Source organism: Zophobas morio, unplaced genomic scaffold, assembly GCF_036711695.1.
Source record: "Zophobas morio isolate AGI-343-1 ecotype UQ-CSIRO unplaced genomic scaffold, CSIRO_AGI_Zmor_V1 ptg000007l, whole genome shotgun sequence".
NCBI lineage: Eukaryota > Metazoa > Arthropoda > Insecta > Coleoptera > Tenebrionidae > Zophobas > Zophobas morio.
Window position 1 is genome coordinate 65018 of NW_026972112.1, and position 15580 is coordinate 80597.

Genomic DNA, 15580 nt, shown 5'->3' on the forward strand with positions numbered 1-15580 from the left:
GAAAAACTGAAAATACGCGAAATCGAAACATCAAAAGATCGATAAATCGAAAAATTGAGATACCGAAATAGCTAGAGATCGAAAAATGTGAAAATTCAAAATTGAAAAATTAAAACTTAAAAAACCCGATAAATCGAAAAATTGAAAATTCCAAATATTGAAAAACTGAAAAATTAATTCCAAAAAATTGCAAAATCGAAAAATCTAAAAACGAGAAACCAAAAATCGAAAGACTGAGAAATCGAAACAACACAAAAGTGAAAAATCTAAAATTTAAAGATTCGAAAAATTGAAAGTTTAAAAAATTGATAAATCGAAAAATTTAAACTTAAAAAACCCGATAAATAAATATTGAAAAACTGAAAAATTAATTCCGAAAGATTGAAAAATCGAAAAATCCAAAAATGAGAAAGCAAAAAATCGAAAATTTAAACAGAATCGAACCACAAGAAAGTGAAAAATCTAAATTTAAAAATTCGAAAAATTGAAAATTTGCAAAATCGGGAAATCAAAACATCAACGAATGGAAAAACCAAAGAACCGAAAAATCGAAAAATATAAGACTTAAAAAATCGCAAAATTTTGAAAAATTGAATAAGGAAAAAAAACAGAAAGTCTAAAATCTAAAAATTTAAAAATCGAAATACATATTTAAAAATCTCAAAATTGAAAAAACCCAAACCTTAAACACTGAAAATTTGAAAATAGAACAATTGAGAAATCGGAGACGGAAAATCGAAAAGTCGAAAAATTAAAAATCCCTTAATCGAGAAATTGGGAAATCGAAAAATCCAAAAATTGAGAATCGCCAAAAATTGAAAAATCGAAAAATTTAAATACATAAATCACAAAACTGAACATTGGAAATTGGAAAATAGAAAAATCGAAAAATGAGAAAATTCTAAATTGAAAAATTTTTACTTGACAAATTAATTCCGAAAAATTGAAAAACGGAAAATCTGAAAACGAGAAGACAAAAAATCGAAAGATTAAAAAATCGAAACAACACAAAAGTGAAAAATCTAAAACTTAAAGATTCGAAAAATTGAAAATTTTAAAAAATCGAGCAATCAAAACATCAACAAATCGAAAAATCATAAAAAATTGATAAATCGAAAAATTTAAATACATAAATCCCAAAACTGAAACGTCGAAAAATTGGAAACTCGAATAAGCGAAAAGACGAATTATCGAAAAGCTGAGATATCGAAATAGTCAAAAATCAAAAAATCTAAAAATGAGAAGGCAAAAAATCGAAAGACTGAAAATCGAAACAACAAAAAATTAAAAATCTAAAATTTGAAAATTCGGAAAATTGAAAATTTACAAAATCCAGAAATCGAAACATCAACGAATCGAAAAATCGAAAAAAGTAAGAAAATAAAAATCGCACAATTTTGAAAAATTGAATAAGTAAAAAATCAAAAAAACAAAGTCGAAAAATCTAAAAATTTAAAAATCGAAATACATATTGAAAAATCCAAAAACTTAAACAGTGAAATTTGAAAATCAAAAAATCGAGAAATCGGAAAGACGAAAAATTGAAATACATAAATCCCAAAACTGAAACATTGAAAAATGAGAAAACAAAAAAATCGAAAAGATGAATTTATCGATAAAGAAGCCAAAAAATCGGAAGATTGGGAAAAACCTAAAATTTTAAAAATCGAAAAATCCAACGTAACATTTTGAAAAATCGAATAAGTACAAAATAAAACCACGAAAAGTTGAAAAATCGAAAAATCTAAAATTGAGAAGACAAAAAATCGAAGGACTGAGAAATCGGAACAACAAAAATGTGAAAAATCTAAAATTCAAAAATTCGTAAAATTGAAAATTTACAAAATCGAAAAATCAAAACATCAACGTATCGAAAAATCAAAAAATGTAAGATTTAAAAAAATCGCAAAATTTTTAAAAATTGAGTAAGTAAACAATAAAAAAAAACAGGAAGTAGAAAATATCTACAAATCGAAATACATATTGAAAAATCCCAAAACTTAAACATTGAAAATTTGAAAATCGAAAAATTGAGAAACGCCAAAAATTGGAAAATAGAAAAATCGAAAAGATAAATTATTATCGATAAACTGAGAAATCGAAACCGAAAAATGGGAAAATTCCGATAAGCCAAGAAGTGAAACTTCGAAAAATGGAAGAATTAATTCCGAAGAATTGAAAAACCGGAAAATCTGAAAACGAGAAGGCGAAAAATCTAAAGAAAACCGTTAAATTGAAAATTGAAAAATCGAAAAACCGAAAAATCTAAAAACGAGAAGACAAAAATTCGGAAGACTGGGTAATCGAAACAACAAAAAAGTGAAAAACCTAAAATTTTAAAAATCGAACAATCGACACATCGACAAATTGAAAAATCATAAAACTGAAAAATCGAAAAATCTAACATTTAAAAAGTCCCAACCTTTTTGAAAAATCGAATAAGTAAAAAATCAAAAACACGAAAAGTTGAAAAATCGAAAAATTTAAAAGTCCCAAAATTGGAATAAATAGAAGATAATTTTTATACTCCGAGGTTTCGTCTTGTTTTACATAATATACATATTTCTCTAACCCTAAATAACACCGATTATTATTGTTGAAATTTGATATTCCTTGTCATTTATGTTTCGTGAACAGATAATAGTAACTACACTTATGCACAGTATTTACCCTCGGGCGCCAGTTTTCAACTTTTTACTTATAAAAAGCTCATTTTTCCAATCGGCCCCGAATCCCGAGCCTCGGCCCCCGCCACTCACCTTTTCGATGGGTATGCACGACAGCTCCCCGCCCCCACACTGCGGGGGCGGCAGCTGCGTGGTCGGCGTGACCGGCTTGTTCGCCGCCTTCTCCTGCGCCTCCCTGGCCCTCCGCTCCTTCAGCTTCAGCGAGAAGATCGCGACCGAGCGCGCGCGCTTCATCAAACTCTGCTTCACCCGCGTCTTCTTCGCCGCCAGCTCCTCGGCGGCGCGCGCCGCCTCGTCCGCCTCCTGGCTCGACACGCTGCGCGCGCTGTCGCTGAGGGAGGAGTCGGCGGGGGCGGGGCGCGCCCGGACGGGCGGGCTGCTGTGGTGCGGCGGCGAGCGCGGCCGCGGCGGCCACACCGGGCTGCTCTTCAGCAGGTCCGAGTCCGAGCTGGAGGCGTCCTTCGGGGTTATGCAGTCGGTGCTTCGATGTATGTCGGTCTCCTCCTTGAGGCGCTTGGCCCACTCAGCCCCGCCGCTCGGCCCGATCGTGAGGTGGTGGGCGTGCTCGCTCTAAACTCCGCCCGATTAGTCGCGCCCACTCGGAGTGGGGGTACTTACCTCCGGCGGGACCCACTCTTTGGATTTGCGCGGTTTGAACGGCGGGATCTGCTGGATGCTGTCGGGGGTGATGGAGACGGGTTTGTGGAGGGTGGCGGGGGCCGGCGTGGTGGGGGTGGGGACGGGGGTGGCGTTCTGTGACACCGATTCTTTTTCTTTGATGGTTTCCGACATTTCGCGCAGTTTCATGTCGAGTTTGCTCTCGTTGCCGGTGACGAGGCTGTGACTCGGGGAAACTGAAAATCTTTACAACGGTGAAAGGTCAGATGGCTGAAATGGTTAGTGCATAAGCAGATTATCTACATCGGAGTGGTTCGATCGGTCAAAGCGAAGTAGATGTGCTAGAAAAGATTCAAAGTCGCAAAGTGATAGAAGGCGAAGCTCAAACGCGATTTTTACCATTGGGGGTGGTTGCCGCCGCCCTTGTCACGAGACCTACAGGAAATATACTACAGTTATCTACCACTAAGAACTTTCGGAACTTCGGACCGTTCAAATATAAAAGATAGAAAAAGGAGAGAGAACCAACTGACATCACTATAAACCTACAAATGACACATCGAGTTGGTCCTCCCTTCGTGTCTTAAAAACCAAACTACCTTCCAATGAGCTTCGCTGATAGTTCTTCAGGCGAAGGTGTCGAAGTGTTGGGAAGCCTGCTCGCTTCGCGCCTAGCCCACTCGATTTTTGCCATCTCAGTGGCCAACCAACCGGGAATGTCGGGTATGGCACACGTGATTATAAACCTGATCACGAGCATGATATGCTCCAAGGCCACGATCAGCAGAATGGTCTGAGTAGCGGTCATATCCGGAAACATCCGATGCACCTGTCCCGATAGACCAATCAGAGCGCAGTTGACCAATACCGCCATGATGCTCATGTACTCCATACAATTCTGAAAGTATTCATCGGTACTTGTCTGTGCATCGTTATATCATTGTTTAAGTATATTATAGTTGAACAACCTAACACAAATTTTTGTTCGCCTAAATAGTGACCTTTAGGACAATCGAAGATTAAATATTTATTTCGCGTTTCCATAAATCGACCCTTGATGTCTCAATTTTTCAATATTGCAATTTTGGGCTTTTCCAATTCTCCTATTCTTCAAATTTTCCATTTCTCGATTTTTTTATTTTTCGATTTCTCAATTTTTCGATGTTTCAATGATACGATTTCTCAATTTTTGTCCTCTTCAATTTGACGGTTTTTAAATATTTCGATTTTTCAATTTTTCAAATTTCCACGTTTCTAAATTTTCAGTTTTCCGATTTATAAAGTATTTTTTTTATTTTTCCATTTCTGGACTTCCTAAAGTTTCGATTTTGCTTTTTTAGATTTTCGATTTCTCAATTTTCCAATTTTTTAATTTCTCAATTTTTTTAATATTTCTTTCAGTTATGAGATTTTTCAATATTTCAATCTTTCGACTTTTCGATTTTTCAATTGATGGATTTTTTTGATTTCTCGATTTTTTACTTTTTGGATTTTCAATTTATTGTTAAACTTTAGATTTTTCAATTCTTCGACTGTTTAATACTTCGATTTCTCCATTTTTCAACTTTTCGAGCTTTTAATATATCATTTTTTAAAATTTTAGGTTTTTCGATATCTCGAGTTTTCAATTCTTCTATGTTTCAATTTTTCAATTTTTCGATTATGCAATTTTTTAATTTCTCAATTTATCGAATTCAGATGCTTCATTGTTTTGATTGTGCAGTTTCTCAATTTATCAATTTTTCAATTTTTAACTCTGCTTTTCGGCTTCCGATTCCTCAATTTCTCGATCCTTCGATTTTTCGATTTCTCGATGTCTCAGTTTTTTAATTTTTCGATGTTTCAATTTTTGGATTTCTCGGTTTTTCGATTTTTTTCTTTTGAGCTTTTCAATTTCTGGATTTTCCAATTTTTCAAATTGAATTGGATTTCTCAATTCTTCAATTTTGCGATATTTTAATTGTTCAATGTTTTAAATTATAGATTTTTCGATTTCTCGATTTTTTGACTTTTCAGTTCTTCAATATTCAAATTTTTCAATTAAAAAATTTTGACGTTAATTTTCAGTTTTCTGATTTCTCAATTAATCTATTTTTGATTTTCCCACTTCTCAATGTTTCGATTTTTCAGTTCTTCAATTCTTCGATTTTTCGACTTCGCTTTATTGGTTTTTCGATTTCTCAATTTTTGGATATTTCTTTCAGTTTTGATACTGTTCAATACTTTTTTGATTGTTATATATTTCAATTTCTCAATTTTTCAAATTTTCCATATTTTAATTTTTACATTTCTAGATTTTTCGGTTTCTCGAGTTTCCAGTTCTATATTTTACTTTTTCGAATTTCGGAATTTTAAAATTTTTTTGAGATCTCGATTTATTGTTTCGATGTTTTTTGATTGTTCAATCTCTCGCTTTATCAATTTTTCCATATTTAAGTTTTCGATTTTTCGATTTTGGCCTATTTCGGTTTCTTAATTTTTCGACTTTTTGGTCTTCTGATTTTTCGATGTCTCAATTTTTGAATTTTTTGATTTGTTGGTTTTTCGACTTTTTGCTTTTCGGTTTCTCGATTTTTCGATGTTTCCATTTTTGATTTATTCGATTTTTCAATTTTCCAATTTTTTAAATTTTCGACTTGTTGATTCGTTGATTTTTCAGTTTTTCTATTTCTAAATTTTAGATTTCCGAATTTTTATTTTTTTGATTTTTTGATGTTTGGATTTCTCCATTTTTCAGTTTTAGGATATTTTAACTTTTCAATGTTTTAAATTTTAGATTTTTCGATTTTTCAGTTCTTCAATATTTTTTTATTTTTCAAATTTTGACGTTTCTGAATTTTCAGTTTTCGGATTTCTCAATTAATCTATTTTTTATATTCCCATTTCTCCACTTCCCAAAGTTTCGATTTTTCAGTTCTTCAGTTCTTCAATTTTTCGATTATTCAGGTTTTTGATTTTTCAATTTTTCGATTTTTTAAGTTTGCGACTTTTCGACTCTGCTTTTACGACTTTTCTGTTTTTCAATTTTTTTGGATATTTCGTTCAATGTTGTGATTTTTCAGTTTTTCGATTTTTTGAGTTTTCAGTTCTTCGATATTTCATTTTTTCAATTTTCGGAATTTTTAAATTTTCGATTGTCCAATTTTTTTTATTTTTCGATTTTCCAATTTTTCGAGATTAAAATTCGAAAAATTGAAAAATTCCAAAACTGGAATGTAGAAAGTGAAAAATCTAAACATCGAAAAGTCGAAAAATCGAGAAATCGAAGACTCGAAAAATCGACTAATCAAAAACTTAGAAACGCCAAAAATGAGAAATTTGAAAAATGGAACAAGTGAGGAATCGAAAAATCGACGAATTAAAAAATCGAAAAATTGAAAAATTCCAAAACTGGAATGTAGAAAGTGAAAAATCTAAACATCGAAAAGTCGAAAAATCGACTAATCAAAAACTTAGAAAGGCCAAAACTGAAAAATAGGAAAATCGAAAAAGCAAAATTGGAAAATCGAAAAATCCAAAAATCCAAAAGCCGAAAAATCGATTCAACACCAAGAAATTGAAAAGTGAAAAAATCGAAAATTCCAGAAATCGAAATAGCTCAAACGAAAAAGTAAAATCTGAAAAATCTGAAATTTCAAAATCGAAAAATCAGAACATCAAAATCTCGATAAATCGGGAAATCGAAACATCAAAACATTGAAAAACCAAAAATTTTAAAAATCGAAATATTCAACATTTTAAAACTGAGAAGTCGAAAAATCAAAATATCGAGAAATCGAAACAACCAAAAATTGATTTATCAATTAAAAAAATCGAAACAAATCTAAAATTTCAAAAATAAAAAAATTTAAAACTCGAGGATTGAAACATCAAAAAATCGAAAAACTGAAGAGAAAAACTGAAAAATTGAAAAATCGAGAAATCAAAACATCGAAAAGTCGAAAATCGTAACTTCAAAAAATCGAAAAATTTTAGAATTTGAATCGAAAAATGGAAAGTCGAAAATTAAAAATTCGAAAAATTGAAAAATAGGAAAACCGAAAAATTTAAACATCGAAAAAGCGAATTTCGGAAGCTCGAATTTATCGGAGAATGAGAGGAGTGGTAAATGAGAGAATGAGAGAGGGTGATAAATGGGAGAATGAGAGAGGGTGATAAATGGGAGAATGAGAGAGAGTGATAAATGGGAGAATGAGAGAAGGAGTGATAAATGGGAGAATGAGAGAGGGTGATAAATGGGAGGATGAGAGAGGGTGATAAATGGGAGAATGAGAGAGAGCGATAAATGGGAGAATGAGAGGGAGTGATAAATGGGACAATGAGAGATTCAGTTCTTCAATTTTTCGATTATTTAGGTTTTTGATTTTTCAATTTCTCGATTTTTTAAGTTTGCGACTTTTCGACTCTGCTTTTTTGCTTTTCTGTTTCTCAATTTTTTAATTTCCTAGTTTTTGGATATTTCGTTCAATTTTGTGATTTTTCAGTTTTTCGATTTCTCAATTTAAACTTTTCAAATTTTAAATTATTAGTTTTTTTCGATTTTTTGAGTTTTCAGCTCTTCTATATTTCAATTTTTCAATTTTCGGAATTTTTAAATTTTCGATTGTCCAATTTTTTTTATTTTTCGGTTTTCCAATTTTTCGAGATTAAAAATCGAAAAATTCCAAAACTGGAATGTAGAAAGTGAAAAATCTAAACATCGAAAAGTCGAAAAATCGAGAAATCGAAAACTCGAAAAATCGACTAATCAAAAACTGAGGAACGCCAAAAATGAGAAATTTGAAAAATGGAACAAGTGAGGAATCGAAAAATCGACGAATTAAAAAACTGAAAAATCTAAAATTTAAAATATCAAAAAAAAAACGAATAATCGGGAAACTGAAACATCAAAAAAATTCGAAAAATTGAAAAACAGGAAAATCGCAAAATTGATGAATTGAAAGAGTGAATAATCGAAACATCGAAAAGTCGAGAAACGGGAAAATCAAACATCGAAAAGTTGAAAAATTTAGAAATCGAAAACTTGGAAAGGCCAAAACTGAAAAATGGGAAAATCTCAAAAATCGAAATTAAAACACCGAAAAATTGGAAAATCGAAAATTCAAAAATCCAAAAGCCGACAAATCGATTCAACACCAAGAAATTGAAAAGTGAAAAAATCGAAAATTCGAGAAATCGAAATAGCTCAAACGAAAAAGTAAAATCTGAAAAACCTGAAATTTAAAAAATCGAAAAATCAGAACATCGAAATCTCGATAAATCGAGAAATCGAACATCAAAAAATTGAAAAATACAAAATTTTAAAAATCGAAAAATTCAACATTTTAAAACTGAGAAGTCCAAAAATCAAAATATCGAGGAATCGAAACACCCAAAAATTGATTTATCATTTAAAAAACTCGAAAAAAAATCTAAAATTTAAAAAATAAAAAAATTAAAAACTCCAGGATTGAAACATCAAAAAATCAAATCAATAAAATCGAAAAATTTAAAACTAGGTAAATCGAAAAATTGAACAATTGAAAAACTGAAAAATTGAAAAATCGAGAAATCAAAACATCGGAAAGTCGAAAAATCGTAACTTCAAAAAATCGAAAAATTTTAGAATTCGAATCGAAAAATGGAAAGTCGAAAATTAAAAATTCGAAAAATTGAAAAATAGGAAAACCGAAAAATTCAAACATCGAAAAAGCGATTTTCGGAACCTCGAATTTATCGGAGAATGAGAGAAGGAGTGATAAATGAGAGAATGAGAGAGGGTGATAAATGGGAGAATGAGAGATGGAGTGATAAATGGGAGAATGAGAGAGAGTGATAAATGGGAGAATGAGAGAAGGAGTGATAAATGGGAGAATGAGAGAATTCAGTTCTTCAATTTTTCGATTATTCAGGTTTTTGATTTTTCAATTTTTCGATTTTTTAAGTTTGCGACTTTTCGACTCTGCTTTTTTTTGAAATTTAAAATCTCGATAAATCGAGAAATCGAAACATCAAAAAATTGAAAAATCGAAAAATTCAACATTTTAAAACTGAGAAGTCCAAAAATGAAAATATCGAGAAATCGAAACAACCAAAAATTGATTTATCAATTAAAAAATTCGAAAAAAAATCTAAAATTTAAAAAATAAAAAAATTAAAAACTCCAGGATTGAAACATCAAAAAATTGAAGAATTGAAAAGAAATTGAAAATCGAGAAATCAAAACATCGAAAAGTCGAAAAATCGTAACTTCAAAAAATCGAAAAATGGAAAGTCGAAAATTAAAAATTCGAAAAATTGAAAAATAGGAAAACCGAAAAATTGAAACATCGGAAAAGTGATTTTCGGAAGCTCGAATTTATTCGACAATGAGAGGAGTGATAAATGAGAGAATGAGAGGGTGATAAATGGGTGAATGAGAGAGGGTGATAAATGGAAGAATGAGAGAGGGAGTGATAAATGGGAGAATGAGAGAGAGTGATAAATGGGAGAATGAGAGTGATAAATGGGAGAATGGGAGAAAGAGTGATAAATGGGAGAATGAGAGAGAGTGATAAATGGGAGAATGAGAGAGAATTCAGTTCTTCAATTTTTCGATTATTTAGGTTTTTGATTTTTCAATTTTTCGATTTTTTAAGTTTGCGACTTTTTTGACTTTTCTGTTTCTCAATTTTTTAATTTCCTAATTTTTGGATATTTCGTTCAATTTTGCGATTTTTCAATTTTTCGATTTCTCAATTTTAACTTTTCAATTTTTAAATTATTAGTTTTTTTCGATTTTTTGAGTTTTTAGTTCTTCTATATTTCAATTTTTCGATTTTCGATTGTCCAATTTTTTTTTTATTTTTCGATTTTCCAATTTTTCGATTTTTAAATTTTAGATTTTCCAATTTTTATTTTTTTGATTTTTTTATGTTTTGATTTCTCGATTTTACAATGTTACCATATTTGAATTTTTCAATGTTTTAAATTTTCAATTACCACCACTTCATAGTGAAGCGAGTGAGATGTAAAATATATGTTCATTCTTTTCTACATGGGAAAGTGATTCTCCGTATAGGTTGTCCAACTATAATATACTTAAACAATGGTTATACGAACAACACGCAACACTTGAGGGACTAGTACTCCCTCTGGCTATTGCGTTTTAAAATTTATGTTGGTACCTGCCAGGTCCCTATATTGGGCACCCTTTGCCCGAACGGCCTCTGGCACACGTAACCCAGCTTGAAAGCGTCGCTGCGTATTTCCACCAGGTTGTTAAACATAGCGCAGAGCGCAGCCGGCGGAAACGCTGACGAGAAGAGAATGACGTATCCCAGTTGCATCGTCATCTCCAGGTGGTCGGCGAAAGTCCCGTCGTACTTATACAAGGAGCTCTCCAGCTCCGCCTGGCTCATGCTCCTCTTGTTCGCTTGCTCCGCCGCCGGCTCCTCCCTCACTTCCGGCACCTGCTCCTTATCCTTCTCCTGCTCCTCTCCCGGCGGCGGTCTGTTGGTACTTTGTGGACTTAAAGCACCCCACAAGTCAAAACTCATTTTGGCTAAACGCATATGCTCTAGCATGTAGGGCAAAGCGGACTCTTTCAGGTTACCGATCACCTGTCTGGATATCAATAAAGCGGCCAATTGCTGAAGAGGAAGAATTTTAGTCTCGGGGGGAACAGAAACCGTGTCAATTTACCTCCTTGAGGCGCGCCTGATCTTGCAGATAAAAAGCGATGTAAAACAATGAGAGGAACGAATTGACAAATTGAAACTGAAACACAGAATATCACTCGTAGAATTGGTGGGGGTCGGCGTGGGGGAGTGTTCGGTCGTTCATGGATATGACGCGTCTGGCGGACTATACCTTGGGCATGCATGGGGATGCAGTGACTTAAATTCATTTTTAAAAAAATAAATGAAAATTAGGGGTCAGAAGAAGCGGACTTTCGACAGAGGGTGCAAGAAGCTCAGTGACAAGTAGTAGAGGAATACAAACCAAGGCCACTTTGCCGATGAGGTGGTTTTCGTACTTCGTCTCAAGACGGTAGTTCTCTGAGCAGCGTGGTAAAAACATAGCTCACAGTTAAATAGTTAGCACCTACTTTCTATACTACTACTAAGATAAAAAACACAAAATGACGTAACTAAAACACGGCCGGTTCTCCCGAACACGACTATCGCATGCCAAACGACAAACTTGTTGTTTTTTTGCTCTCTCAAAAAAATACATGTAGATGTCGCTACTTCACGGATGTTTTGTTGTCAGTTTGTGGGTGTGCGATATACTTACCTTTGTCGTTCAGCCAAATGGCTATTTTGAAGTAGGCCTCATCCATGAGAGAAATTACCACGGCTAACATGATTTTGGGCAAGTAGCCGAGCCACATGGGCAGGCCCTTCGAACTGAGCAGGCCGTCCCACCAGTCCTTGAAAAATAAACACTGTATTTTATATTTCATTTTTTTGAGAATTTTTATGGAACTTCACCAAAAGCTCAATTTTCCATTCCCTCCTCTATGGATTATTAACATTTTTCTACGCACCTTCGATAATTGCGAAAAAATAGGTTTTTTTTTGTTAATTTCGACCTAATAATTTTTTTGGATTCATTTCTTCGACAATTTCAACCATTTTTCCACAAACACGTGACAACTTTTCACATATTTAGAAAATTTTATTTTAAAACAGAATACATATTTCGAAAATATTGACCTGAGAGCGTCAATACCCGATGTTTCGCGATTCAGCTCGGCGAAATCTATCTCCCCCTTTTTTTTGAGAACTTTTAGGGAATTTCACCAAAAGCTGAATTTTCCATACCCTCCCCTATGAATCTTTGACATTTTTCTGCGTACCTTCGAAAATTGCCAAAAGATAGCTTTTTGTTGATTTAGACTTGAGAAGTTCTTTTAGATTCATTTCTTCGACAATTTCAATTATTTTTCCACAATCATGTGACAAATTTTGAGATACATATTTAGAAAATTTGACTTTAAAACAAAATATTTTGAAATGATTAGTCGAGACATCAACACCCTATATTTTGGGATTCAGTTTGTCGATATCTATCTCCCAGATTTTTTGAGAATTTTTTGTAACTTAGCCTTTGAATTTTTGACATTTTTCTAAATACCTTCGAAAATCATCGAAAAAAGATATTCTGCTATTGGTTTCGAGCTTGAGAAGTCTTTTTGCCATCATTTTTTCCAGAAACACCATAAATGAAAGGTGACAAATTTTCAGATATTTAAAAAAATATATTCTGAACCCAATATTTGGAAAAGATTGGTGCCGAACCATCAAGACCTGATGTTTTGCGATTTAGCTCGTCGAAATCTAGCTACCAGATTTTTTTTAGAACTCTGGGCAATTTTGCCAAAAGCTCAGTATTCCCATATGAATTTTTAACATTTTTTTTTAGAAAAAGAATATCTTTTGTTGATTTTGACCTTGAGATTTTTTTGGCTTCATTTCTTCAACCCTTCCTACCGTTTTGTCCAGAATCACGTGACAAATTTTCAGATATTTAAAAAAAAAAATGAGTAGTTTGGAACCGAATATTTAAAAAATATTAGTCCCAGACCATCAACACCCTATGTTTTGGGATTCAGATCGTCGAGATCTATTTCTCAGATTTTTTTGAGAATTTTTAGGGAACTTCGCCAAAAACTTAATTTTTCCATATTTTCCCCTATGAATTTTTACAGCATCTTCGAAAATCACCAAAAATATTCTTTTGCTGATTTCGGCTTTGAGATTTTTTTTTTGACTTTATTTTATGGAAAAAATGACTTGAAAATCGAATATTTCGAAATTATTAGTACAAGACCCAATGTTTTGGAATTTAGTTCGTCAAATTTATCTCCCAGATTTTTTTGAAAATTTTCAAGGAACTTCGCCAAAAGCTCAATTTTTCCCTATGAATTTTTGACATTTTTTGCGCACTTTCGAAAATTACCAAAAGGCATTCTTTTGTTGATTTCGACCGTTTGGAGTTTTTTCTGGCCTCATTTCTTCAACTGTTTTCCAGAATCACGTGACAAATTTTCAGATATTAAAAAAAATTGACTTTAAAACTGAATATTTAAAAAATATTGGTTCGGGTCCATCAATACTCGATGTTTTGGGAATTACTTGTGGAGATCTATCTCTAAAAGTTTTTTGAAAATTTTTAGGGAACTTCGCCAAATACTCAATTTTTCCATATTCTCCCCTACGAATTTTTTACATTTCTTTTCTGCGCAGATTCAAAAATCACCAAAAATATTCTTTTGCTGATTTCGACTTTGAGAAGTTTTTTTCTTGTTCCATTTCTTCCGACTTTCCCAAAAATACCAAAGTGGAATGTGACAAAATTTTCAGATATTAAAAAAAAAGACTTTAAAATCGAACATTTCGAAAATATTGGTTCAAGACTATTAACATCCAATGTTTTGGAATTCAGCTCATCGAAATCTATCTCCCAGATTTTTTTGAAAATTTTTAAGGAACTTCGCCAAAATTTCAATTTGTCCATACCCTCCCCTATGAATTTTTAACATTTTTCTAAGTACTTTCGAAAATCATCAAAGATATTCTTTTATTGATTTTGACTTGAGAAATTTTTTTGGCTTTATTTCTTCGACAATTTCAACCATTTTTTCGTAATGACGTGACAAATTTTCAGATATGTATTTAGAAAATTTCAGTTTAAAACCGACTATTTCGAAAACATTGGTCCGGGTCCTTCAACACCCTATGTTCAACTTCAACTCGTCGAGATCTATACCTATAGCTTCCAATTTTTTTTGAGAATTTTTAGAAAATTTCGCCAAAAATTCAATATTTCCATGCCCTTCCCTATAAATTTTTCATATTTTTCTGCGTACTTTCAAAAATCACCCAGACATTTTTTTGTTGATTTCGACCTAGAGAACTTTTTTCTGGCCTCATCTCTTCAACAATTTCAACCATTTTTCCAGAATCACGTGACAAATCTCTTCAGATATTTAAAAAATTTGTCTTTCAACCAAATATTTCGAAAATATTAGTCCAAGATCATTCACACCCTATGTTTTGGAATTCAGTTCGTCGAAATCTATCTTCTCGATTATTTTGAAAATTTTTAAAGAACTTCGACAAAAGTTCAATTTTTCCATACCCTCCCCTATGAATTTTTGACATTTTTCCAAGTACCTTCGAAAATCACCAAAAGATATTCTTTTATTGATTTTCACCTGGGAAGTTATTTTTGACTTTATTTCTTCGACAATTTCAACTATTTTTCCATAATCACGTGATAAATTTTCAGATCTGTATTAGAAAATTTGACTTTAAAACCGAATATTTCGAGAGAATATCAACACCCTATGTTATGGGATTCAACTCTTCGAGATCTATCTTCCAAATTTATTTGAGAATTTTTAGAAAACTTCGCCAAAAGCCCAATTTTTCCATACCTGCCCCTATGAATTTTTCACATTTTTCTAAGTACCTTCGAAAATGACCAAAAGATATTTTGTTATTGATTTCGACCTGAGAATTTTTTTTTAGGCTTTGTCTTCGAAAATTTTGACATTTTTTCCACAATCACGTGACAAATTTTCAGAAACGTATTTAAAAAGTTTCATTTTAAAACCGAATATTTCCAAAATATTGATCCGAATCCATGAAGACCTTATGTTATGGGACTCAGCTCAGATTTTTTTTAGAATTTTTAGAAATCTTCGCCAAAAGCTTAATTTTTCCTTACCCCCCCCTATAAATTTTTGATATTTTTTTGCGCACCTTCAAAAATCACCACGACATTCTTTTGTTGATTTCGACCTAGAGAACTTTTTTGTGGCCTCATTTCTTCAACTAAATATTTCAACTATTTTCCAGAATCACGTGACAAATTTTCAGATATTAAAAAAATTGACTTTAAAACTGAATATTTAAGAAATATTGGTTCGGGTCCATCAATACCCTGTTTTGGGATTCAGCTTATCGTGATCTATCTGCAAGATTTTTTGAACATTTTTAGGGAACTTCGCCATATACTCAATTTTTCCATATTCTCCCATACGAATTTTTTACATTTTTTTTCTGCGCAGGTTCAAAAATCACCAAAAATATTCTTTTGCTGATTTCGACTTTGAGAAGTTTTTTTTTGTTGGATTTCTTCCGACTTTGCCAGAAATACCAAAGTGAAATGTGACAAAATTTTCAGATATTAAAAAAAATGGACTTTAAAACCGAACATTTCGAAAATATTGTTTCAAGACCATTAACATCCTATGTTTTGGAATTCAGCTCATCCAAATCTATCTCCCAGATTTTTTTGAAAAT

General features: G+C 32.3%; 1 protein-coding gene across 4 annotated transcripts in view; it reads right to left on the reverse strand.

The window, feature by feature from the left end:
- Positions 1-15580, reverse strand: part of LOC135124128 (anoctamin-8) — a 34076-nt gene that overhangs the window by 5648 nt on the left and 12848 nt on the right. For 3 of the 4 annotated variants that reach the window (XM_064048995.1, XM_064048994.1, XM_064048997.1), the window contains 7 exons: positions 11562-11697; positions 11268-11323; positions 10968-11042; positions 10451-10915; positions 3905-4203; positions 3306-3549; positions 2760-3257 (listed from right to left, as the gene is read on the reverse strand). In XM_064048995.1, the coding sequence (XP_063905065.1) occupies positions 2760-3257; positions 3306-3549; positions 3905-4203; positions 10451-10915; positions 10968-11042; positions 11268-11323; positions 11562-11697 (1773 nt within the window). The remainder of the gene's footprint in view (positions 1-2759; positions 3258-3305; positions 3550-3904; positions 4204-10450; positions 10916-10967; positions 11043-11267; positions 11324-11561; positions 11698-15580) is intronic. The other variant, XM_064048998.1, reaches the window with a different exon arrangement.